The sequence below is a fragment of the Caretta caretta genome, chromosome 5 (genome assembly GCF_965140235.1).
Source record: "Caretta caretta isolate rCarCar2 chromosome 5, rCarCar1.hap1, whole genome shotgun sequence".
Taxonomy (NCBI): domain Eukaryota; kingdom Metazoa; phylum Chordata; order Testudines; family Cheloniidae; genus Caretta; species Caretta caretta.
The window spans coordinates 92,475,012-92,500,539 of record NC_134210.1 but is presented as its reverse complement, the minus strand read 5'-3'; the positions used below and the strand labels follow the sequence as shown (position 1 = coordinate 92,500,539).

At 40.6% G+C, this 25,528-nt stretch overlaps 1 protein-coding gene across 4 annotated transcripts in view; it reads left to right on the top strand.

Annotated features, from left to right (window-relative positions):
• The window catches only part of NTRK2 (neurotrophic receptor tyrosine kinase 2), a 277,184-nt gene that overhangs the window by 40,603 nt on the left and 211,053 nt on the right, over window positions 1-25,528 (top strand). For all 4 annotated transcript variants that reach the window (XM_075128680.1, XM_075128679.1, XM_075128681.1 and 1 more), the window contains exons 7-10: window positions 8,860-8,996; window positions 15,126-15,258; window positions 16,782-17,081; window positions 23,107-23,139. In XM_075128680.1, the coding sequence (XP_074984781.1) occupies window positions 8,860-8,996; window positions 15,126-15,258; window positions 16,782-17,081; window positions 23,107-23,139 (603 nt within the window). The remainder of the gene's footprint in view (window positions 1-8,859; window positions 8,997-15,125; window positions 15,259-16,781; window positions 17,082-23,106; window positions 23,140-25,528) is intronic.

Genomic DNA, 25,528 nt, shown 5'->3' with positions numbered 1-25,528 from the left:
TTGCACAGCTCAGCTGTATTGAATTCATTTGATTGCTTTGGAGACGTGAGGTGCTGCTGATAGCAGCACTGAGTGCTCTGGTCTGTCTGATTTTGCTCTGAAGCTCTTATGTGAAATGGATGTAACGGTCTCCTTGGAAGAAGCTCTGTGAAAGGCTCTTTGAGATATTTCTATCTTTTGGATTTTTAAAGGTGGGACTTTGCAGCTACAAAGGGAGGGAGAATGGAAATAATGCTTTCTATTTTGTGTAACTAATGCTTTGTACGTAATCTTGTAGGAGTATCCTGTTTTCAATGCTATAGAGGCATAGCAGAGCTGACTCCCACATGGTATTTCTGTTTATTTCATTGGAAATGTACCCACTTACCCCATGTCTGAATTTAGCTCACAGTTTCTGGGCTGCAGCTGGTTGCTAAATGCAACACAACAGGTGCGTCATATTATCAGCAATTCACAGATTTATGCCCCAATTCAGGAGAGAAAAAAAAGCACCTTTTGCCTTGTTTTTAGCCCATGCAAGCCTAAAGTGTGTGTGTACGTATGTATGTAAGTAAAATATCTTTTCAGGATTTGTAGCTTGTATTCTGGAAGCTGGTCAAATTTTAACTGCATTTGTCCTATAAAAATGTTCAATTTTTGAATGAAATATTTTTCTTTATATTTTCTAATCTTCAGCCAGGAAAGGTACATTGTAATTTGAGGAGCCATGTTCTCTTATTTCTTGACCAGCGCCACATCCATCCTCCAGAAAACGTGATTGGCTGGATAAAATGAATAGCAAGTTCAAGTATTTGTTGCTGGTGTTGCACTTAAGAGCAAACCTTATACTCACATGTGGGGGAAGTCTCCTCCCAGCATGAAGAATGCAGGGAGCAGCCGCAGATTGTTTTGGAAACTTGTGTGTTGTGAGCAAGGCTGGGTTTGGGCCCGTTGTATCCCCTGAACTCTAGAGAATATCTGTAAAGCAGGGGGTATTAAAAATATGTCGTCATACAAGTTTAAATATAATTATTGTTCCCCTGATTAAGCTCACCAGTCTGCAACTGAGAGTTGTATTGAGAAGATGGTTCAGGAGATTCCAGCAAAGGACTAAAAAGACCTTAATGAAGGTCAGATATAAATTGGCTTGTGATAAATGCATTGAATGTCAGTTCCCTCCCCAGCAAAACATCTGTTTTGGTATGCTGGGGGATGGTCCTTCAAGGTCTTATCAGAGCCCATCATCTCTGCTCCTGCCCTGGCTAGAAGGGTAGTTATGAAGAAACACTGCTCCAGGCTCAGAGAGAGAGGTTTGCACATATATCTTGAACTTAGCAGGAAACTTGGTACATCAGGGAAACCAACAGTTAAAAGAACAGTTTTTGTGTTCTTCTGCCTAACATCATCCAGCTGTGATTTCAAACTAAGGGCTGCAGACTTTAAATGAACAAATCTCCAGTTGACTTCAGTGGGAGTTTGGCAATGGAGTTCTGCTCTATAAAGCAGGGATCTCAAACTCAAATTGCCCCCAGGGCCACATGAGGACTAGTACATTGGCCCAGGTGGTGCATCACTGACACCTTTTCATATAAAGGTATAAAAGCCCCTGGCCCCGCCCTATTCCATCCCTGCCCCTACCCCGCCTCTTCTCTGCCTCCTCCCCTGAATGCGCAGCTCCCCGCTCCTCCCCCCTCCCTCCTGGAAAGCTCTAAGTGCGGCCAAACAGCTGTTTGGTGGCGAGAAGCACCTGAAGGTAGGCAGAGGAATAGAGACGCGGCACGCTGTGGGGACGTGGGGGGGACAGCGGATGAGGGGAGTTTGGCGGCCACAGGAAATAACTCCAGGGGGGCATGGGGATCTTGGCAGGCTGCCTCAAATAACTCCTTGGGCCGCGTGTTTGAGACCCCTGCCATAAAGGATCACAGAATGTGGGTTGATATTAATAAGGTGAAACTTTTATGTGTGGTTTTTTTTTGTATTTCTGTGCTCAAGTAGGTTGGGGGGGTGACTTTATCATAATAGAAGAAATAAAAACAAAAATAAGTGAAATTATAGAGTCAGGTCCTTACAAGAGTTACAATTCAGGCTCAGGTTCACATCTCTTCTGCTATCATAGAACATCATTACATCCTTGGTGGTGCTACAAATGTCCATATTATCATGAGTAATATCATAAGTCAAATTGAAAATCTGTCCAGTGATACGGCATAACTCCTCAGGCTAGCTCCTCAGGTTTCATACCTCAATAGCAAGAAAAATGTAGCTCTGAATCTGAACTCAGACTTTGTGACTGACCTCTGTCTCAGTGATGGGCTGAACATGGCTGAACTGTTACTGAGACAGAGGTCAGCCACAGAGTGTGGGTTCAGGTTGGAATATTAGTAGTTTGTTCAAACCATGTGATATGCACTTATACGGAGAGATCCTGGTTCCATTGAAGTCAATATAAGTTTTACCATTGACTTCAGTGGGGCCAGGATTTCACCTTAAAAACACTACACACATAGACATGTCTGTGTGTGTGCATACATGAGTGCTAAGTACTATTAATATGATTTTTGAGGCTGACTGAGGGATTTAGCTACATGAGTTCCATTAATTTCACGGGGAGTTGAGTAGCAGAATCCCCAATGCATCTTTGAAAATTTCAACCAAAGTATTTGTTCTTGCCTTTGTTGAACTACTGCTAGCTATGCACTGTAGAGAGATGGGCTGCATGATCACTGAACAGTAGAACCTCAGTGTTACGAACACCAGAGTTACGAACTGACCAGTCAACCACACACCTCATTTGGAACCTGGCAGCAGCAGAGACCTCCCCCCCGCCCCCCCCCCCAAAAAAAGAAAAAGAAAAATAGAAAGAGCAAGTACAGTACAGTACTGTGTTAAACATAAACTACTAAAAAAAAAAAGGTTGGGGTGGGGGGGAAGCAGCATTTTTCTTCTGTATAGTAAAGTTTCAAAGCTGCATTAAGTCAATATTTAGTTAACTTTTGAAAGAACAACAATAACATTTTGTTCAGAGCATAGGCACTGACTTACTCAGCTCTGCCCCAAGCCCTGGCTCCAACCCCTTCCCCCAAGCCCCTCCCCCACCTCTTCCTGCCCCCTCCCCCCCACCTCTTCCTGCCCTCACTCTTCCCCCTGCTGAACAGCTAATCGTGGCGGGTGGGAGGTGCTGGGGGGAGAGGAAGGAGCAGGAGCTGATTCGCAGGGCTGCCAGTGGGTGCTAAGCACCCACTATTTTTTTTCCATGGGTGCTCCAGCCCTGGAGTACCCACGGGGTCAGCACCTATGGTTCAGAGTTACGAACAACCTCCATTTCTGAGGTGCTCATAACTCTGAGGTTCTACTGTACCACCAGAGTTTGACTGTCCCTCTGTAATGTGGCTTCAGGTAATAAATGCACACTAATGGAGCCAAATTATTCTTTTTATGAATGAGTGTCTCAGGTTTGTTATCCAAGGATTTTGTATAGGATTGAAGAGCTCAGTACTGTTCCCATAAGTGCTGCAACTCACTTGAAGTCAATATGTCCAAATGTGCTCGTGATGAATAGAAGGTATTTTTTGACAACCTCTAATCCAAGAACTACCTGTTGAAGTAAAGTTTTATTACTTTGAATATATTGCACAGACAACTTTTCCATATGCTGTACAGTATTACAGCTAGAATTGCTTAGTTACTATGTACATATTACATAATTCCAAGTTACACAATTATTCTAATTATGCAACTTGGAAGTCCAATCTAATGTTCTTTATAACCGATGCTGTACTATTTTTGGGCACAAAGCACTTGGTCTAGGGAAACAATATATCATGGTATGACTGATAAGAAAGGGCAAAGAAAAACTGTGTGTGGTTTTTCAATAAAAACTAATGAGTTTAATTATTAAATGAAATCTATTAAATTAGACCTATGTAGACCAGTGAAAGGGCATGCTTAGTTCTGAGTAAAAGTTTATGATGATGTAACTTTATGCTAATTCAGTGAAAATTTAGACATCCCACTTTTACTTTTTATTCTACATTTTGTATTTTAAAATTTATGTTTAGCAACCCCTGATGAAGATGTTTGCATGTGAGCAACTTCAGGAAACTGAATAATCCCATGGATCTCAATGGGTCTGTTCACATTCATTACGTTTCTCACATGTGTAAGAGTCTTTGGGATCAGGGCCCATATTTTAATAAAAATTATCATATAGTATAGAGCACTTTCAACATTTTGCCATCAGTGAGCCTTGTTTGTATTAATCTGCCTTTCTTTATCTTCCTGTAATGTTTTACTATCGGCAATTAGCAAAACTACAAAAGTAGTGAAAATTTCTCTGTGTTCTTAGATGCTGTAGTGGTAGTCACTATACAAAACCCTAAGCTAGCGAGACTTTTACTATTTCTTTTCAGGTGAGTTTTATGGCTCTTTTCTGTGATATTTTAGAGCCTTGGTGGCTTCTGTTTGTTGTGACCAGAGAGGATTGTGGGGAACGTCAGAGAGACTTAACCAAACTAGGTGAATGGGCAACATGATGGCAAACAAAATTCATTGTTTATAAATGTACATTAAAGGAAAAAAGTTGCACTACTCCTGCACCTTACAGTTACTTTAGAACCTTGTATTAGCTCAGGAAAGGGACAGGGATAAAAATCTCTGCTCAGTGTGCAAGTCTGGTCACAAAAGTAAATGAGATGTCAGGAAACATAAGGAAAGGTGTGATTGAACAATAGAAAAAACATAATACCATTATATTACTCAATGGTACATCCTAATCTGGAATACTGTGTGTGTGTGTGTGTGTGTGTGTGTGACAGTGGTCACTTCATCTCAAAAAAGGATATTTCAGAATTAGAGGGGGTTCAGAGAATGATCAAGGGTCTGGAAAAAATCATAGAGAGGTTGAAAAGATTGGGAGCGCTTAACTTAGAAAGGAACATAAGAATGGCCATACTGGGTCAGATCAGTGGTCCCTCTAGCCCAGTATCCTGTCTTCCGACAGTGGCCAATGCCAGGTGCTTCAGAAGGAATGAACAGAACAGGCAATCATTGAGCGGTCCATCCCTTGTTGTCTACTCCTAGCTTCGGCGAACAGAGGCTAGGGATACTCAGAGCACACAGTGTTGCATCCCTGCCCATCTTGGCTAATAGCCATTGATGGACCTATCCTCCATAAACTTACATAGTTCTTTTTTGAACTCCGTTATAGTTTTGGCCTTCAGAACATCTCCTGGCAAAGAGTTTTGACAGGTTGACTGTGTGTTGTATGACAAAGTACTTCCTTTTGTTTGTTTTAAATCTGCTGCCTATTAATTTCATTAGGTGACCCCTAGTTCTTGTCTTATGTGAAGGAGTAAATAAATATTTCCTTATTCTCTTTCTCCACACAGTCAAGATTGTATACACCTCTATCATATCCTCACTTAATAGTCTCTTTTCCATGCTGAAAAGTCCCAATCTTTTAAATTTCTCCTCATATGGAAGCTGTTCCATAGCCCTAATCATTTTAGTTGCCCTCCTCTGTACCTTTTCCAATTTCAATACATCTTTTTTGAGATGGGGCCTCCAGATCTGCATGCAGTATTCAAGATGTGGGTGTACCATGAATTTATAAAGTGGCATTATGACATTTTCTGTCTTATCTATCCCTTTCTTAATCGGTCATAACATTCCGTTAGCTTTTTTTTGATTGCCACTGCACACTGAGTAGATGTTTTCAGAGAACTATCCACAATGACTCCAAGATCTCACCTAATTTAGACCCCATCATTTTGTATGAATAATTGGGATTAATTAGAGGGGACATGATAAAACTGTATAAAATAACAAATGGTCAAGTGAAGAAAGATCAGGAACTCCGGTTATCCCTGTCTCATAACCCCCCAAAAGAGGATATTCAATTAAATTAAAAGGTGGCAAATTCAGAACTAATGAAAGGAAATACTTTTTCTTATAATGTTTAATTAAACTGTGGAACTTGTTGCTACTGGCAGTTGTAGAGGCTGAGAATATAGCAAGATTCAAAATAAGATTGGACATTATGAATATCCAGAATTATCATAATTAATACTAACAAGAAGTTAGGAAGGGATATTAAACCTCATGCTTCGTGGTTTAAACCAATCTCGCTCTATTAGCGATCAGGATGAGATCTGGGGGAAGATGATCCCCGATTTGCTTAGTGTGGGTTCTTTAACCTTCCTCTGAAACATGAGTCTGATCAGTCACTGTAAGGGACAGGATACTGGACTAGATGTACCTCAGGACTGATCCTGTATGGCAATTCCCAAGTTCTTTATAGTGCACATGATAGTAACAGTGGTGCCACCCCACACTTTTTTATATAAAATAATACAAATTCAGCCAGCAGTAGCAAAGTTAGAAAGAGCACACAGCCATCATGCTTTAGTAAGCGAGTAGCTAAAATGCTACTTGGTCCTCCACACCCAGTTCAACAATCAAAAAGCACCACTAGAAGACATCTTGAAATTTTAATAGAAATCCAAGTAGTGCAATAGATGGTCAACAATGATTTTTGATTGGGGGGGGGGGGGGCTTATATGATAGGGTTCATATGAAACTGTGTGTTTTAGAAGCTCTGTGAACTCAAACAGCGACACACTTTGAGTAGTTTTAATTTGGCATGAGAGATGTCAGGCAGGTCTTGTCCAGAGAAGATACTGCTAGGAAGAAGCTGGGCAATAATGCCTTGATGGCTAAAATTCTTTCCCAGAATCAGGTATGACCACAGGAGTCAAATAGTTTTAAGAACTGGTGTGTGAGGGTGGCTGCATGGGGTAAATTATCTCATTACTTCTCCTCCGTGTTCCCTATCCAACATAATTAATATCTAAATGTTCCTTAGGATTTAGTTTAGTTTCCTGCCTGGCTGGATGACAGACACTGCTGAGGTTTGAAGTCATGGCAAGCAAAAGCAGATGGCCACCTTCGCTAACAGATTACTGCATCAAGGCATACAGCCATCCAGCTCTGTTTCAATAAACTTCAATGTATGATTTACAAAGTGAGCATAATAGAAGAAACCCATGATGCCTATAATCAGAATCATATTACTGTACTACTTAAAGCACTAGCAGAATTGCCTAAGCAGTTATTGTATACTCCTGATGATCTCAAATCTTATTAGGCAAGAAATCAGTGCCTGGAAAACGATTTGTCCTGCCTTTGCTATTACTACTTTTCATTTCATTTTTATTGAACTAATTAAACTTCAAGTGATATTTCAAGTTTCTATTGAATTTTTGGCCAACATATTAATGTGCTCTAATTAACACAAATCCGATATAAGGGACTTACTATGGGGCTTTATAATAATAATAAAAAAAATCACCTTGCTAAACTTGTAAACCTGCAGGTGCATGACGGAATTTGCTCCACCCTAATTAAAAAAATATAGATAGAAGCTTTGTTGCGGAAAAAGAAATCTCGCTGCAAAACAATACATAGCTAGGACAGCTGTTTTTTGCTGTGCGGGATATTTGAGATAAATAGCAAACAAAACATGTCTAAGATTGCTGCTGAGCTGAGCATCGTGGTGAGGGCAAAGCTAAAGTTATCTTTATATAGGGGATGATGGCACAATCTCACATAACAAAACTCCCGTGTTTTCAGCGTACTGCTTATTTTCAATGCAAACAAATATAGTTTTGAAGGACAGAAAAAATACACTTCTCACGTACCTGAAGAAAAGTTGATTTTTGGCCTAATATGCTGCTGACCATATTTTCAAAAGAGCCCTACTCCAGTTTATGCTCTTAAATGAAGCATTCGGGTTTTCAAAAGTCCTCAAAACATGACAACTCCTATTGTTCTGACAGTTGCCATTGTTTTGGGTGTTGAGCTGTACCAAAAACCTGACCACTTAATTTGGGTGCCTAAAAGGGAGCTTCTGGAAGCTGAACTCTTCTGAAAACCTCCTCCATAATAGGTTTGTGGAGCTAGATTCTCTCCTACACCAGAGCACCACTCAATGCAGGTGAAAGGGATGAAGCATCAGGTTCCAGCTCCCTTATTCTTTGGGTCAGGACTGATCCAGACAAAAGGTAGAGCAGCTTCCTAGCAAATGACACAGAGTAGCTGTTTCCCTGAAGCTAGTTCAGTCCTGTGGCTGAAGTACCTTAGAAATGGCCCTGAAACAGTTGAGGAGCAGAGGATTTGGACAGTTTGAGCTGCTCTGGCCCTTCCTTCCCTTGACATGCCCATAGCCCCTGCCCCTCCTACTCAGTTTGTCTCTGAAGATCTGGGTTTCACTTGTGTGTGACCTCTTTGTGGACTGGAGCCACTCCGATTGTATTGTTTGTGGGACTCTTTCCCCTGACCCTGCATGATGGCATGGGCTAGATTTTTCCCTTTAGTGTATATATAGCTCAGGGTACACTAGGAATACCACCACAGTGTTAATTAGGCAAAAGGAAAATGAAGATTTTTATTGCAACCACTACAAATGAGAAAAGTAAGTTGTATCTTATTTTCCCTCAAGAATGAAGGTGAGATTTTCAAAGGCACAATTGGAGTTAGGCATCTGAATATCCTTTCTACCTTTTGAAAATGATTCCCACTTCAATATCTTAAGGCACTTGAAAATAAACTAAAATTTTCTAGGGAGGTGGATTGGTAGAGTGGAGAAAACACACACAGTCACTCCTACCGCCACTTAAGGACTTCACTTACATAGTACCAAATGTGCTCTTTGCATTTTTTGACCAAATAGCATCTACCCCCAATGAATCTCTGATTAGCTGAGTAAGCAGAGTTTTCGATTATATACAGACTGTTGTCAAAGAGTTGAACAGCTCATTTGAATATCTACCCTATCTCTATGACAAACACAAACACTTATATATTCTTTTGCTTGTGTCACAGGCTTGCCCTCAGCAAACTTGAGTGTCTATAACCTCACTGTTGTGGAAGGAAGGAGCACCACACTGTACTGCGAAGCTACTGGGGTGCCATCTCCCAATGTATCCTGGGTTGTTGCTAATCTTGTTTCAAAACATGAGGTAAGTTTTACTTAGAAAAAGCTGGCTATCCAGGATATACCTGCTGAAGAATGTTGTGTGGCTGGTCTTAAGCTTATTATTTTTCATAATCAAAATACAAAATGGCAAATTTGTTTACCTTGCATTTTTCCCTCAGGTATTCTTCATCGACAATGGTTCTGGGACAAACATTTCTTTCTTTGAGAAAGTGGCTTTCATTTAAGTTTCTGTGACTCCAGTTATAATTGATAGCGCTACGGTTCTATGGAAGGGTCCTGGTAACATAAGAACAGCTGTACTGGGTCAGACCAAAGGTCCATCTAGCTCAGTATCCTGTCTTCTGACAGTGGCCAATGCCAGGTGCCCCAGAGGGAATGAACAGAAAAGGTAATCACCAAGTGATCCATCCCCAATCACCCATTCCTAACTTCCAGCAAATAGAGGCTTGGGGCACCATCCCTGCCCATCCTGGCTAATAACCATTGATGGACCTATCCTCCATTAATTTATCTAGTTCTTTTTTGAACCCTGTTACAGTCTTAGCCTTCACAACATCCTCTGGCAAAGAGTTTCACAGGGTGGCTGTGCGTTGTGTGAAGAAATATTTCCTTTTGTTTCTTTTAAATCTGCTGCCTATTAATTACATTTGGTGACCCTTAGTTCTTGTGTTTATGAGAAGGAGTAAATAACACTTCCTTATTTACTTTCTCCACACCAGTCATGATTTTATAGACCTCTAACATATCCCCCCTTAGTGGTCTCTTTTTCCAAGCTGAAAAGTCTGTCTTATTGATCTCTCCTCAGATGGAAGCTGTTCCATAGCCCTAATAATTTTTGTTGCCCTTTTCTGAACCTTTTCCAATTCCAATATATATTTTCTCGAATATTACATCTGCATGTAGTTTTCAAGATGTGGGCATACCATGGATTTATATAGAGGCAATATGATATTTTATGTCTTATTATCTATCTATCAAAAATGAATCAGGACAGTGAAGGTCAGGTGAGTTTTGATTGTCACAACACTCATTATATAGAAAATGACAGTCTGATGATAAAAGCTGTGTGTGTAAATTTACTATTCACAGGCCATAAATATGTGATTATACCAGGGTTGTGTTATAAATATGAATTATATCTTGTTTGTTTGGTTTTTTTTCTATAAAACAACAAAAACCAAGTGTAAGCCATAAAAGTCAATGTTAACTTTATACTATAAGAAATAGTGAAAACCAATTAAGTATGGACTTGCTTATCCAAGGTCACCCAAATAACTGACTGTTCCTCATGTCCCTACCCTCCTGTGTCCATGTTTCATATTGTGCATAAGATAGGATTTAATCAATGCATCTCCTTCTGATGAAGGAGATATTGATAAGGACTTTAACGAGTGTGCAGCCTATTCCTGCTGACAGCTTAAATCCGCTTTATTTACATTGTGCTCTGGAGTTCATGATTTTGGCTTTAAGTGGGGTCATCTGCTACCTTGGGGTACAAACTGCCTAAATTATTTTTTTTGGCCCTTAAGAGGTGCATGGCCCTAGACACAAAGGGTTAGATCCTGGTCTTCAGATCCTGTCTTGCAGTGCAAAGGGAACAGAGATTGTCTATGACAGGGGTGGGCAAACTTTTTGGTTCGAGAGGCACATCGGGGAATAGAAATTGTATGGCGGGCCATGAATGCTCACAAAATTGGGGTTGGGGTGTGGGAGTGTGTGAGGGCTCTGGTTGGGGGTGTGGGCTCTGGAGTGGGGTTGGAGATGAGGAGTTTGAGGGGTAGGAGGGGCTCTGGGCTGGGACCGAGGGGTTCGGAGGGTGGGAAGGGGATCAGGGCTGGAGCAGGGTTGTGGGTTCTGGCTGGGGTGTGGGCTCTGGGGTGGAGCTTGTGGATGAGAGGTTTGGGGTGCAGGAGGGTGCGAGGGGTTTGGAGAGTGGGAGGGGGATCAGGGCTGGGGCAGAGGGTTGGGGCTTTGAGAGAGGCTCAGGGGTGCAGGCTGTGAGTGGCGCTTACCTCAAGCTGCTCCTGGAAGCAGTGGCATGTCCCTTCTCTGGCTTCTATGTGGAAGCACGGCCAGGCGGCTCAGCACACTGCCCTTCCACAGGCACTGCCCCTGCAGCTCGCATTGTAGTGCTGGAGGGGGCCATTGGAGCATGTAGGAGCCAGAGTGGGGCCATGCTGCGGCTTCTGGGAGCCGCGTAGTGCGGCCCCCGACCCAGCGCCCCAGCCAGAGTGGGGCCGAGTCGCGTGGTGCGGCCCCCACCCAGTTCCAGAGCAGGAGCTCATGCACTGCTTAAAACGGTTTGTGGGCCCGATCTGGCCTGTGGGCTGTAGTTTGCCCCGGTCTATGAGCACAGCTAGTGATTTCCCTAGAGGGTATTCTCAGGAAGGTTAGGCTGGCATAGCTGGTTCTGTCTCCCTCTCTCCCCTCTCACAATGTCTTTTTCCCTCCTCCAGTAGGTAATTCCTAGATAAGTTACAACCTTGTGTCCTTCTTTCCCAGAGATTGCCTTGGATGTTTAAAAATGTTTACAAATTCCTTGGTGATAGGAGGAGCTTGCAAGCTGTTCATGGGCTCTTTCTACTTCCCTAGATGGCCCCCCACTTCCATGTTCTTCAACCCTTTGTTACTTCCTCCATTGTGGTCATATACATGGACCTGTGTAAAATGTATAGCATCTCCTTAGGGGTTGTGCAGATTTAAGAACACAGGGGGTCTGTAAAGTACAGAAAAACTGAATTTAATAGCTAAAATAACCTGCCTGAAACTAGCCAAATGCACCAGTCCTCACCAAAGCCAACAGATTAAAACAACTGGGGGAATCTCTGCTAAGCCTTTTTTTTTTTTTTTTGAGTTATGCACCAGAACAAATGTAGGATAATGCTCAAGAAGTGAAATCACCTCATTTTTTAAAAACTCTCCTATCTTCAAAGTGCCTTTTTCAATTTACTTCAAACTTTCCAGAAAAATTCTATCTTGGCATAATTTTATGCCTGTGAAATTTGAGTGCCTTGTAATGGAAGGCTAGCTTCAGCCTTACCTATGGAATAACACTAGTCTCATCAGTAGTATAACAGAGTACCTTCTTAAACTCCTTTACTGTTCACCACTATCCCTGCTGTTCTATATTTTGTTCTTCTGTTTTCCTTTTCTCCTCTCCCTCATGTGTCTGTTTCTGGTTCTCTGCTCTCCTCCTGCTGCTACTTCTGTCTGTCTTCTTTCCTTCCTCTCCTATAAAGAAAGATCCCAGAAAATGGCTCTGATCCTGCAAACAGCAACCGATGTGCTTCATTTTATGCATATAGTCCAATTGACTGCCACTGGAGTTTTCTTAACTGTGCACTTAGGTCCCGATCCTGCAGTTGAATCCCCATGAATGGACTGTTGAACTTGCTTCTTCTTAGCGTACATGCAATGTGTCTCATGTGGCATATGACCAGGATTCGTCACCGAATTTGGTCTGCTGGTTGGATCATTAGCTTCCTGGGCCCGGGCCAGGTATTAATGGGGAGTGCAATATGAATGTTGATCTATGCCCCCCTTGAACTTGCTGAGCACCAGTTACTTCAATGGGGCTGCTCACGGGTAGAGTAAAGCTACATTGCTAGCTTTGGGGTGAAATCCTGACTCCACTGAAGTCAACAGTTTTGCTGTTGATTTCAATGAAGCTAGGATTTCACCCTTATTAACTTTTATTATTTGTATTACTGTAGCCCCATTGTGCTATGTGTTGTAAAAAAGTCAGTCTCTTAAGGTCCTGATCTTGAAATGTGACACTCATGGGCGGATCCTTATACTTCAGGGAGTATCATTGAAGTCATTGGGTTCTACAGGTGCTGGAGCCCTTTAGTAGAGATTCAATTGCAGGCTCAGCACTTAAGTGCATATTAAGAAGAATCCCAGCAAAGGATGTTGTTAAGATGTTAAAGCAATAGTCCTAGCTGTTCATTTATTAATTTTTTTAAAAAAGGTTCCTTTATATTTAACATGAAATTAAAGACCAGAGACACAAACCAGAGGTCATTTTAAGAAACCAATTTAAGAAATCAGAAGCAAAACTTTTTTGTTTTAAGAGTGCCAGTTTACTTGTACTTCGTCACAATGTACTTTAATTTTGCAGCGCATATGGTGATTTTTATGATTTATTTAGTGCTGTAAATGTACACAGTGCTTTACAAAACACTGAGGCAATAACTGTGGGTTTTTTTTTTTCTATCTGCCTGTGCTCAAGCACGCGTAAGACAAATCATGGGCTTTAGTTCAGGTGGTGGAAGAGACCAGCTTACTGTAGAAAAGATTCAAGATAGGAAGAGGCTTTCAAGAGAGAGTGGAGGGAGGAGAGAGGGAACTTGGTAGTCAAGGTGTGAGAGAGCATGCTGAGCCCACAGCGTGAGTAAAGGTGTAAAGCCCAGAGTGAGGTAACAGTAAAGCATTGGTTGGGAGGAGTATAGGAGGAGAGAGAGCAAGATTAAGAGAAAATAAGAGCAGAGATGAATCTTAGGAGTAAATGATGAGGTGGAAGAAAGGAGATAAGAAGTAATAAATTTGAAGAAAAACAAGTGGTGATCAGGAATTAGAGAGAGAGAGAGAGAGACTGGAAAAGATCAGGGGCCGGATCTTCAGCTGGGGTAGATGTGCAATGCTCCACTGAAGCCAGGATCTGGCTCCAGGCCTAGGGGTTTAATAAGGCAGTGAATGGGAAAGTGAGTCCAAAGTTAAAAATTTCATGAAGTAGTTAACAAAAGAAAGTCAGAGGCAGTGGAATCAGCCTTTTCAACGTGGAAACAGAAGTTATCCAGAGCCATGGTAGGGGACTGGAGAGAGGGAAGGTGAGCCAGCCATCAAAGTGAGGGAGTGGGAGCTGGGAGGATTGTAGACTATGGCCATATGGAGCAAGGGAAGGAGGGCAGATGAAGGGAGGGACTGGATATTACAGGACAGGGAATAGAGGAGCCAAGTGGTTGACTTCGACATCTGCACTTGGGGTTCTGGCTTTCACCCTTAGTTATCTGAAAGTTTGGGATGTTTTGAAATGTTTGAGTAATTGAGGTTGTGCAGTGCACAGAGTAGAAATATTCCCTTTTTCCTTCAACTAGTACCACTGAGGGGTATAACTCAACCGGCCTGATTTATTCCTGATGTGATCTCATTGAAGTCAAAGGAAGGCATGTATCAGCATCTTCCTTAGTGGCATTATATGTGTGTAAATCAACACAGGCCCCCAGAATCAGGCCCAGTACATTGATTTACAACGTTGAATAAAATGTTGTGCAAATATAACACTCAGTTTTCTAGCAATAAGGTTAAGAGGCAGGGTAACTGAAAGACACCAGAGGTCTCAAACACATGGCGGCCTGCGAGGTTATTTTCTGCAGCCTGCCAGCTCCCTGCACACACACCCCCGCCCCCCCCCAGCGTTTACCAAGAGCGGCTCTGGCCTGGTGCGCACCGGGGGCAGGGCAGGCTCCCCACCTGCCTGCCTTGCCCCCGCGTCGCTCTGGGAAGCGGCCGGGACCTGGGGGAGGGGGGGTCTGTGTGTTGCCCTGGCTGCTCCTCCAGGTACCTCCCCCGAAGCTCCCATTGGCCGAGGTTCCCTGTTCCCGGCCAATGGGAGCTTCAGGGGAGGTACTTGGAGGAGCGGCCAGGGCAACACACAGACCCCTGTACCCCCTGTTGCTTCCCGGACTGGCGCAGGGGCAGGGCAGGCAGGCAGGCAGGGAGCCTGCCCTGCCCCTGGTGCGCACCGGGCCGGACCCGCCCCCGAACCGTTCCTGCAGCCGAACCCCCTGCCCTGCGCCCCCTGCCGCACCCTGACCCCCTGCCCTAAGCCCTCTGCCGCACCCATCCTACACTTGAGCCTCCTGCCCACCCCGCCCCCCTGCCCTGAGTCCCCTGCTGCACCCTGCACCCCCTGGGGGCAGAGAGGGGGCAGAGTTGGGGTGCGGATTTCGGGGAAGGGGTTGGAATGGGGCAGGGAAGGGGTGGCAAGAGGTGGGGCAGGACCTCATGGAAGGGGTGGAGTGGGGGCGTGGTCAGTGGTGTGGCCCTCGGGCCAATGTACTAATCCTCATGTGGCTCTCATGGTCATTTGAGTTTGAGACCCCTATTCTACACTCTGTTCAAGCCAAATACTTTTTCTTCTCGTTTGTAGAGTAATACAAGTAAGAGTCCTGCTTCCCTAACCATAAGGAATGTTTCATCTAAGGACAGTGGAATACGGATTTCATGTATAGTAGAAAATATTGTCGGAGAAGACCAAGCTTCTGCTGACCTTGTGGTGTTCTGTACGTAAACAGGCTTGCATACAATTTCAGCTGCTGTCTAAACTACATCAGCACAAAATATTTGGGGTATATATTTCTGGTGGGCATGCAAGGTGTTCATATGTTTAGGTGATATTCTTGTTTCAACAGCATTGCCTTTAATGCTGAGGAACAGCACAACCAGCAGTTGTGTAGTATTGTCCCTTTATTACTTTGCTCGGAGCACCCTTACATATCTGTGCTCTCATAGCTGCCTATCAACTTCCAGTTTGAACTCCCAAAAGTAAATTTCTGAAGTCCAAAATGTTCAAATGGCAGTGTAAAAGTGAAAAGGGCGCATGTGTATTTTGTATACATATAAAAATACCCACACATCAAAGATGGAGGTCAAATTGTTATTAATAATTTGAGATTTTAAAACTTTTCATCTAAGGCAATAACCCTGATACATTTTTTGTTTTAAATTAAAAAAAGATCAGCTTGTAACATTAGTTTTCCCAGGCGTATATTAGTTTGTCCTTGGCCTTGAAATAATCTACTTATCTGTCAAGTCCAGGAGAAGAGGATAGGCACAGGGGATAAAACATTGACCCCTTAACTCTAAGCTCTCATATGAATCTTTCTTAAGTGAATTAAGTAGGCTGTTTTTACAAGCTTCAGATATTGATCGTTCAGATCACCCCCACATTTTATTAAAAATGAGCATGCTTATTAGAGAAAAATCTTTGTTAGAGAAGTAGCTATAGATTAACTCCTTATGATTTCATACTTCAAATTGGGTATGAAATAGCTAAGGGAAAGAATATATGCTACGAATACTGGAATGGTGTAAACACGGAATCTTGGATTGGCACCAATATGATTGGTACAAAGGCATATAACTAGATGTAATTAGATGCAATTAACACAGGAAAATTCAGTCTGAATATCAAGGAAAACTTCCTGACAGTGAGATAATGTACAAGGCTGTGGAATAGCCTCCCAGGGGAAATAGTAGAAGCCCATAACAATTTAAAACTGGACTGGACAAAGTACTAGAAAATTACTATAGGAAATGATCCTGCAGTAGCAGGGGAATTCAGTGAATGAACTAATAAGTCTGGTCCATGGTTCTATGATGAAAATCATCTAAAAGTTTTCATGCCTATCTGAATATATTTCCAGTACACTTGATTCTGGCCAACTGTTAAATACCCTTTTTAAAATAGTACTTAAGTGTTTTGGTTAAAAACAGGGAGTAATAAAAAAACCCTTCACTGAACCTGCATGATTTATTAAAGTTGGTTCTTGTTTTATTGGAACCAGTTCACACATCTCATTTTAAAGAATCTTTATTGAGGTATTGTCCATTTCATGTCTGAATTCAGTTCACACACACAGCTGATGGCTTCCTTTATGAATATCTGCACTCATAAGCGCAAGGCTGTAGTTTCCAAAGCTTCCAATTTATTAGCTTTAATGATTTTAAAAAATGCCCTCAAGAATTTGAGGGCAAAAATGTGTTTAGGATATTCTGATGTTATTCACTCTTCTTTTCAATATAGTTGCACCAAATATCACATTTATTGAACCTCCAACCCCGGACCACCACTGGTGCATTCCATTCACTGTGAAAGGGAACCCCAAACCCTCATTGCAGTGGTTCTATGAAGGGGCTATACTGAATGAGTCTGAATACATCTGTACTAAAATACATGTTAGCAATCAAAGTGAATACCATGGCTGCCTTCAGTTGGACAACCCTACCCATTTGAACAATGGTGCTTATACCTTACTGGCGAAGAATGAGTATGGAGAAGATGAAAAAAGGGTTGATGCTCATTTCATGTCAATGCCTGGAGATGGTGAGTTTTCTTTACTATATTAGCAATGGCATCTTGATGATTATGTAGAGTTAGTACTGCGGGCCAGTTTATTTTTCTCGTAAAGTTTTCTCTTAAAATAATTTGTTGTAGATGTTTACAGATAATTGCTTCTTAAAAAAAAATCTCCTTGCATTTAAGAATTTTGTTTTTCAATTAGATTTTATGAAGTGAGCCCCATAGTAACTCTCTTTCGTGAATCCCGCTCTGTGTCTTTTCTCCATGCCCAGACAAAATTTTTTTAAAATTATTTTTCTGAAGTATTTTTTCCAACATATATGTTCTGATCCCGCAAATGTTGAGTGCCAGTTTGATATGAATCGAGGGTGCTCTCCTTTAGGAAGGACTAGGCCTAAGCTGTGTATCCATAAGACCATGTACAAGTGTCTAGAGAAAACAGAAGATTAATGAAAATTCTGCAGTGCAGTACCGCATGTAGATGCCACTACATTCTTTAGGACACTAGAGGGAGCAAGAGAGAAAATAAATAACCAAGAGGCAGGAGGGACATTTATGTGTGGTTTGCTATACTCCATATCAGTGGTTCTGTGCCCGGTAGCTGCTTGGGGCCCAGTCAGCACACAGTTTCAGCCCATGTGACATCCTCAGGGCTATACAAGTAGTATGTATGGATGCAGGCCACATAACATACAGAGAGCTACATATGTGGCCCACAATTATAAATGGGTTGATAACCACTGTGTATCAATCCTCTTTATTGCATCCTTGGCAGAGTCAGGATATGAGAGGTACCCAATAAACTGCAGGGATTACCCAAAATGTGTTGTTTGCCTTGGTTTGATGCTTTATTCCCAGATCTTCAAAAATACATGTACAGTAATTGTGTGGCTAAATGGCAGGCAACTATCTGCCCATTGGTATGAAAACTTATGCTGATTGCAAAGGGGAATCAGGTGTGCAAATGTGCATGCATTTTTGTGCAAGAAACTGCACATTTGTGTCAGAAAATCTGGGCACTAGTGTACATTTCATTTCCCCTAAACATTAGTAGCAATAACATGTCAGTTGAAATAGTGATGTCCAGTCCTATGTAATATTTCACAGTGATGGAGGAGCTGGCTAGTTAGTCTTCCAGATTTTTCATTCTTTCACCTTCATTACAAGTTACCACTAGTGAAAATACATGCCATATTCAGTACTTCTAGCAAGCTGTTTTAACCGAAACAATGAGGTGTGTGACTGTTCTCTTCCAGGCTTGAGTAGGAGTAGGTACAGAACTGACAGAGAGAGCTCTAGTTACTCCTGCTGCTCTTAGAAGCTTCTCTCCTCCCTTTTCCCCCTAGAGTCCTTTCCTTAATAAAACTGTTACAGGAACAGACCATGGTTTCAGCTACTGGCAGCTTCCAAAAGTGCATTATAACAATTCAATAAAACAGTCCACTTTACCTACATACTGTTTAAAATGGAAAGTGATATTAACTTGGCTGCATTCGCTTAGAAGAATAAACCGTTTTCCCAATAAGTTTAACAAGGCCACTTTGAACTTAAAGTGAATTTTTTCTTTGAACAAAATGCCTTTTTATTGGCACATTTTCTCCTTCAGGTTAAAAATGTAAACCACCTTTCCCAGTAGTGGCATTTTTAATTATAAATCAGACTTTAACATATCCTTCCATTTATACAGACAGTGTTTGTTTATTCCTTCAGTTTTTAATTCATAATTAAATTGTAAATCTCAGAGACAATCCATGTTGTGTTCTGTATGCATAACCCCATTCTCTGAGGAAACTAAGTTTCATAAATACATTGTAGAAGAGACTATCATAAGCACAGATAGGATGTGCCTATCTTAAAAATCACTACATATGCAATATGTGGCTACAAACCAGTCTTAAAATTTAACTGGAAGAAGCCATCTACCCAGGCAGACTCCCCAAAAGTTTTTCTTTATGAGATTTTTACAGAATGCTATTTGTGACACTGGGCTTTAGCAGGTCCTACAGAGTTGATCTGGGTTCCTCCTTTTTACACTCCCAGCTCTTCTGCCCTGGAAGCTGAAATAAAGTCAAAGGTAAAAAATAGAATCTCCTTATGTTTCACTCAGATTTAATTGTTGCTATCTAAAGCACAACCACAAGTTTTGGAGCCCTTAAAAGGCTTTTGTTCAGTTATATCGTTACTCTGCAGTTTCATTGTCTGTCCAACATACTGTACAATGAAGCATGAAGATAGGCCCACACCCAGGCATTATGTTCATTTCCATGCCTGCATGATAGAAATTAAATGCCAGCCCTGATGTTTAATGGGGTAAGGTATCTTCATCAAGCTTTGAACTGATTCTGTGACTCTGACATCACTTATGGGCAAATGTGCTGAAGCTAAAAACAAAGACAAATAAAAAAAAACCCTACCCATAAACTATAGAAATTAAAATGAATGATTAAACTAAATAAAAATGAAGCAACAAGCGCTTTCAAGCATGAGATCATCAACATAATACTCTACCTTAAAACTTGCATCAGTCATGATGCAGATAAGATCCATTCCAAGAATTTCTCAGCCTACGTTGTGCCCTTTGCAGAACAGACAGTCTCATGTGATACTTGCCTGACAATGCAGGCATAAAGGTAGAGAGCTAATTTGTACTTGGAGCACGTTAATGGTATCACAATTATCACTGTGAACCACATATTTCACTAGAACCTTTGTTTTAAATAGTAAGGGCCAATTTATGTGATCTGGAGCTTTGGTTCCTGGCCTCATATCTATAGCTATCTATATATATCACAGATATCTTTGTGTGAGCAAGTTAGCAGAAATCCGTCTGAACCCTTCTCTGCCTACAGAATGTATCTTATGATGTGTATGTATCCAGCTTGATGGATCAATGCCATTCAAACTCATACAGCTCTGAACCACCAACTATCCCTATATTTGAGGTGATATTTAAGTAGGAGGTGTTGGTTCAGGGTAGGATGACCAGACAGCAAGTGTGAAAAATCGAGATGGGGTGGGGGGCGTAATAGGAGCCTATATAAGAAAAAGACCCAAAAATCGGGACTGTCCCTATAAAATCAGGACATCTGGTCACCCTAATTCAAGGTCATTAGTTCAGCTGCTTAACGTAAGTTTCCTTATTTATTACTTGCCAAGATAGATAGATAGGTGCCATCCTAACTGGAGGTAACATTATCTGAAACACATTTTGTTTGTTCTAGAATAGCGAGGGAGTGTCCCATAGTAATGCTTCCAGGAAAGGGTTGCCTAAAAAGTCACATAATCTCAAAAGGCCACTATATCATGTAGTTTCTCAGTTGAATTCTTCATCAAGTTATTTTTATGACTATTTATTTATGGTAGCACTTGCTGTGTTCTGGGCACTTTCCAAACATGCAAGGACAGTCACTTCTCTGAGGATTTTATAATCTGAACCTCTTCGTTGCAGGATCAGGGCAGCCTAAGGCACCATTATCTGGGAAACTTCATAGCTAGCTTTGCCTCCCCCCCCTGACAATCTAAAGAGCAAATGTTCAGTTTGCTTCCAGATGAACATAAGAGTCTGAAAAATCCTTTTCAAGGAGGAGAAAACATCTTTAGCTCTTAATTTCAGAAGATACCCCACGTCCACAGACAGAAGTGTCTGAAGATGATTCCATGAAAAATCCAGTCACCGAGCAGGAACTAGTCCTGATGTCATTTCCATGTTAAAGCACCAGTGACTCTCCCAAAAATTATACAGTCCAGTCAGCTCATTTTCACCTCTTTCATTGGCTCATCCCACTAACTGGGAATAACTTGGAATAACTAAAACAAATAATAAAGGATTGACAGTATATTTTAGCTACTGAAAAACAGTCCAAGGACAATAACTTAAAAATGGAAATATCAAAATAATAGCTGTTATCATAGTTTTATGAAGGGGATAGCTAGACAGAAATGTGACTTTCCCTGAACTTTTGGGTTTTCAGATGAAAGCTTTAGTGAGTATAAAAGGTAACTGAATGGAATATGTTACTTCCTAGCCTTTACCTCACAGGCAGGGATTAAGTCTTTATTTAATCTGTGATCTAATGGGTTAAATTAATCCTTTCTCTAATGCTACCTAGTTGGACCAGGAGTTAATTTAATTCTGAGGGCCAAATCCTAGTCCCACTGACATCTAATGGAAGTTTTGCCATTGAGGTTATTGAGCTCATGAGTTAGCCCAAATACTTTGTTTCCTTCAGATTGTGAATAGCAAACATATACAATTGCCAGTGTACTCCTGAGAATTTTTTCACATAATTCAAATGTTTTATATTGGGGGAAAAAATTGTATCGATGAAGATTTTCAAAGAGAGAAGCCACATCAGAAGTAGCTTGAGGTTAGATAACAAATGCTCATTGCACCTGATGTTTGTTTCTACAGCTGGAGGGGCCATTCTGATGGGGGCACCTTAATCTGCATTATAACTCTCTAAGCATTAAAATGTCTGCAAAGGCATTTTAAAAATTGAGCCTGATACTCTGTTGCATTCTGTAGATGTTTTGCAGCTCCTACTGTCCTACTTCTCACCACAGATTCCCAAGCATTTAGCATAAGAAAAGCATCAATTAACTATGTTCCTATCCTAATTTATGATGGCTTTGTACCAGTGTAACTCTCTACTGCTGTGGAGTTACTCCTGAAGTACAATGGTGTAAATCCGAGCAGAATCATGCCCACTGAGTTTGTTCTTCCTACTTAAAGGGTTTAAATATGTTTTAACTAAATTTATTTAATTTAATTAAAATTTTAATTAAATGTAGAACAAACAGTAAATATAGAGAAAACGTAATTAGGAGATTACTGTATCGGACTTACACAATACAATAGAAAACATCAGATAAGTATAAATGGGCATCTTGAAAGATAGTGTATAATAATAAAAAAAAAAACCTTTCCAAGTGGAAATAGATTGATGCTATAATATGAACAGAAGGAGTTCTGTGCACTGAAGATTTGCAGGATCATGCCCAGATATATGCAGTAGTAAGAAACGGGTACAAAACGACATCAGAACTGTATATTGGAAAATGTAGATTCGTTTTGTCCATTTTAGTTGGCTAAGGACTTGATTATCTAGTTGGCCTGCACGTGGGACTCTCATTCTCTTCAATGAGAGTTCTGCCTGTGGGATCAGCTATGAAATTGGATCCTTAGCAGTGCAATTCCAAGTAGAGTTAATGAAGTTGTGCTGCTTAGTCTATTAGTGACTTTGACCCTTATTCTTTTGTGATACGCTGCCAGCTGACAATATCACAATTCTAAAGGAGTTTTTCCTCATAGTGATTTAAGTTAAGAACTAGGTGAAAGGCCGTGCTGTCATATGGGTATAATTTGTAAGGTGTACACAAGCCAAAAATGGCTGAGAACTTAAAAACTGGACAGTAACAGACCGCAGATATCACTGGTGGTTGAACCTGGTGATATTCTGAACCAAAAAAGTTCTCAACTATGCTTGTAGCTTTTTCCATCGCTTCACACTGATTAATGGACGTTCTAGGCTTGAGAGTAAGATCTGGAGAAAGTGACAATTCTGGAATCTTACTATATAGATTACAAGGCCAAATACACCCTGGCCCAAGTCATTGCCCCTCCCATTGAAGTTAACAGACCAATTCTGGTCCCATTAATATCAACTACAGTTTTGCCATTGATTTTAGCAATAGTACATACTGTAGTTATTTCAGATTTACACCCATGTAACAGAGCACAATTTGGCCCAGTCTGGAACCATAACTGTCTTTGCCAGAACTCAAGTTAGCGGTAGGTGTCAATCAGATCTTTCATATGAAGCAAATGTTGATATTTTGCATGTCTCTGAAAATAATTAAAAATGTAATTGAATAAAAAGCCTGTACAATGTATTTTGGTTATTTGAATTTGTGGACAATTGATATTATATAATATCATTGCTATGGCTAATAACCTTTTAGCTCTGAACAGAATTCCTAAAAACTATTACTCTTCATGCACATTTGCAAGATATTTACAAACTCTTTCTGTTCTCTTTTTCCTGTTCAGGTAGTGGCCCAATCCTGGATCCTGAACTTTATGGTATATATTTTGATTTTCTTTTTTTTCAAAATGTACAAAAAAGAAATGACAAATTCAGTAACTCAAAAACGGAAAGATGAACTGTTATCCTGAGTTAAACTTAAATATTATTTTAACCTGAACCAAATATTCTTTATTTTGATAGTTCTTTCCCTGCCTTATATTATTTTATGATAAATGGTTACAAATAGAGCTTTCTACTGCTTTCTCTGCTGCTGTTGGTTCAGACTAGGAGAAACATAATGCACTGCTATAGAATGGTTGTAAATATCCCCAGATGGAGGATTAGAGCTATTGGTGGCCCAACTCTTGGATTTGGAGTTCTTGTGATCCTTTCAAAGTTCTGTTTTTTGGGGGAGACTGAGTTCATTATCTTTTCTCCTGTAAGTTAGTTAATGTTTTGATGATTCAATGTTTATAAAAAGCATGTTTTACTGCTTGTAGGGAAGCCTATGCTACATCTCAGAGAGAGTAAAATTTCCATTAAAAATGAGATTTGCACAAGTGAGAGCCCCTATAACTTGTTTTTTTTTCCTTTTCCCCTCTTTACTCCTTTCCTCTGTGTCTCTGTATTGGTTTTTCATCCCACCTCTCTGCTCATTTTTCATCCTATTTTTACTCCCCTCTCACTCCCCTTTTCTCCAGTCTCTCTTGTATAGTCAGAACTTGCACCTGCTAACATCTGAGTGAAAGTCATGCTTTTGAACCCAGGGTATTTTAGTTGGCGCTGATTTAGACAAAATGTGTTAACCCATCCCTGATGAAGACCCAATCCGTACCGCAACAGCAGAGCAGTTTGTAAACTTGCAGTTATTCTCTAACATCTCTGGGCTGTCCTTCATGGGTTAGGGACCTTTTTTTAAAAAAAAAAAATAATGAATTGAAAGTCCGTGTGACTTACGTGCTGTTGAAAACTTTATCCAAGCTTAATAAAGTATTGCCTTAGCTTAGGTTACAGAATTTCTTTTTAACCTGATAGTAATATGTTTTTTAGCCTCTTCTGATATGGCTCGCCAAACTATTACAAGATGAACCAAAAACAGTTACATGTAACCATTGTGAAATTGAATAGTGTTGGCATTGGATCCTAACCATCTACAATTAAGTTGTAGAAAGTACCATCAGGAGGAGATTAATCTTGTTTTAACACAAAGAATTTGAGGACCAAATATTGGGAGAAAAATCTGCAAAACAGTTGGCTACTTGTTATATAATAGCTTTGTTGTATTTGACTAAGTGTGAAAGTCCATCTTCAGCAGTGCTTCCAAACTACCCTTTATGTTCTAGGTGGGTTTGGATCCTGCTCAGTTTACGGTTATTTGGATGAAATAGCCCATGACTTAAGTTTCCTTAAGCTGATTTAAATTTTATTGCTTTGATTCCATTCCATTCCATTCCATGTCATTAAACTTTAGCAAATGTGCAATTGGGGCATCAAATTGTCTTTAAGTGGTTTGGAAATATTAAAGCATAGCTTCCCCTCCCTTTTTTTCCAAGGAGGAACTAATGCAGGTGTGTTTTTTGTAATTTGGACAGTTTTTCCTACATGTACATTGGTTTTGATCTTTGTAATTCTCCTAGGCCTCCATTGTGTAAAAGTACTCAAGCACATGCATAACTTGCTGCATGAGAGCAGTCCTATTAACTTCAGTAAGGACTACTGACATGCTCACAGTTATGCATGTGTTTCAGTATCTTCTTGAAGAGCCTGCAAGTTCTAGTCCCACCCAAAAACAATATTATTCTGATATTTCCATTTCCCCCTTTTTAAAGTTACTGTCCTTGGACCATTTTTCAGTAACTAAAAGATACTGACTGTTAATTCTTGCTTTCTTTGAGACTCATTGTAGTTTTAAATTGTTTGTCTTAATTCATAGTTCATAGGTCTACTTAGAGGGATAAGCTATTGAGAGAGGTGAAAGTGAGCTGATTGGAAATACTATATAATTAGTTTTTGGGAGAGTCATTGGTAGAAACGTTTTAACATGGAAATGACTTTGCGATTAGTTTCTGCTCTGTAGTGAAAACAAGAATAAGTTTATCATCAAAGAACAGACATTTCTGTAATAATGAATAAGAATATTGGGAACAAATGGCTACATATAAAACAAAATCATAACTTGCTCTTTGGACCCTAAATTTAACTAGCAAGTTACCCACTTGTCTAAAGAAGCTTATCTCACTCAAAGTTTTTGCTAGTGTTTTCAACAAAGTCTGGGGGAGATCCCACTTTCATGAAGTAATTTTGCTGTCCATTTGCTTCCTACTTGAGGGATGACTAGGCATATCCTTTTCCCGCTCCAATATGCTCAAGCAAATCTTTGTGCACCTCTAGACGGGGTCTCTTCCCTCACCTCTGGGCTATTTTTCTCTTCTTATTAGTTTCTTT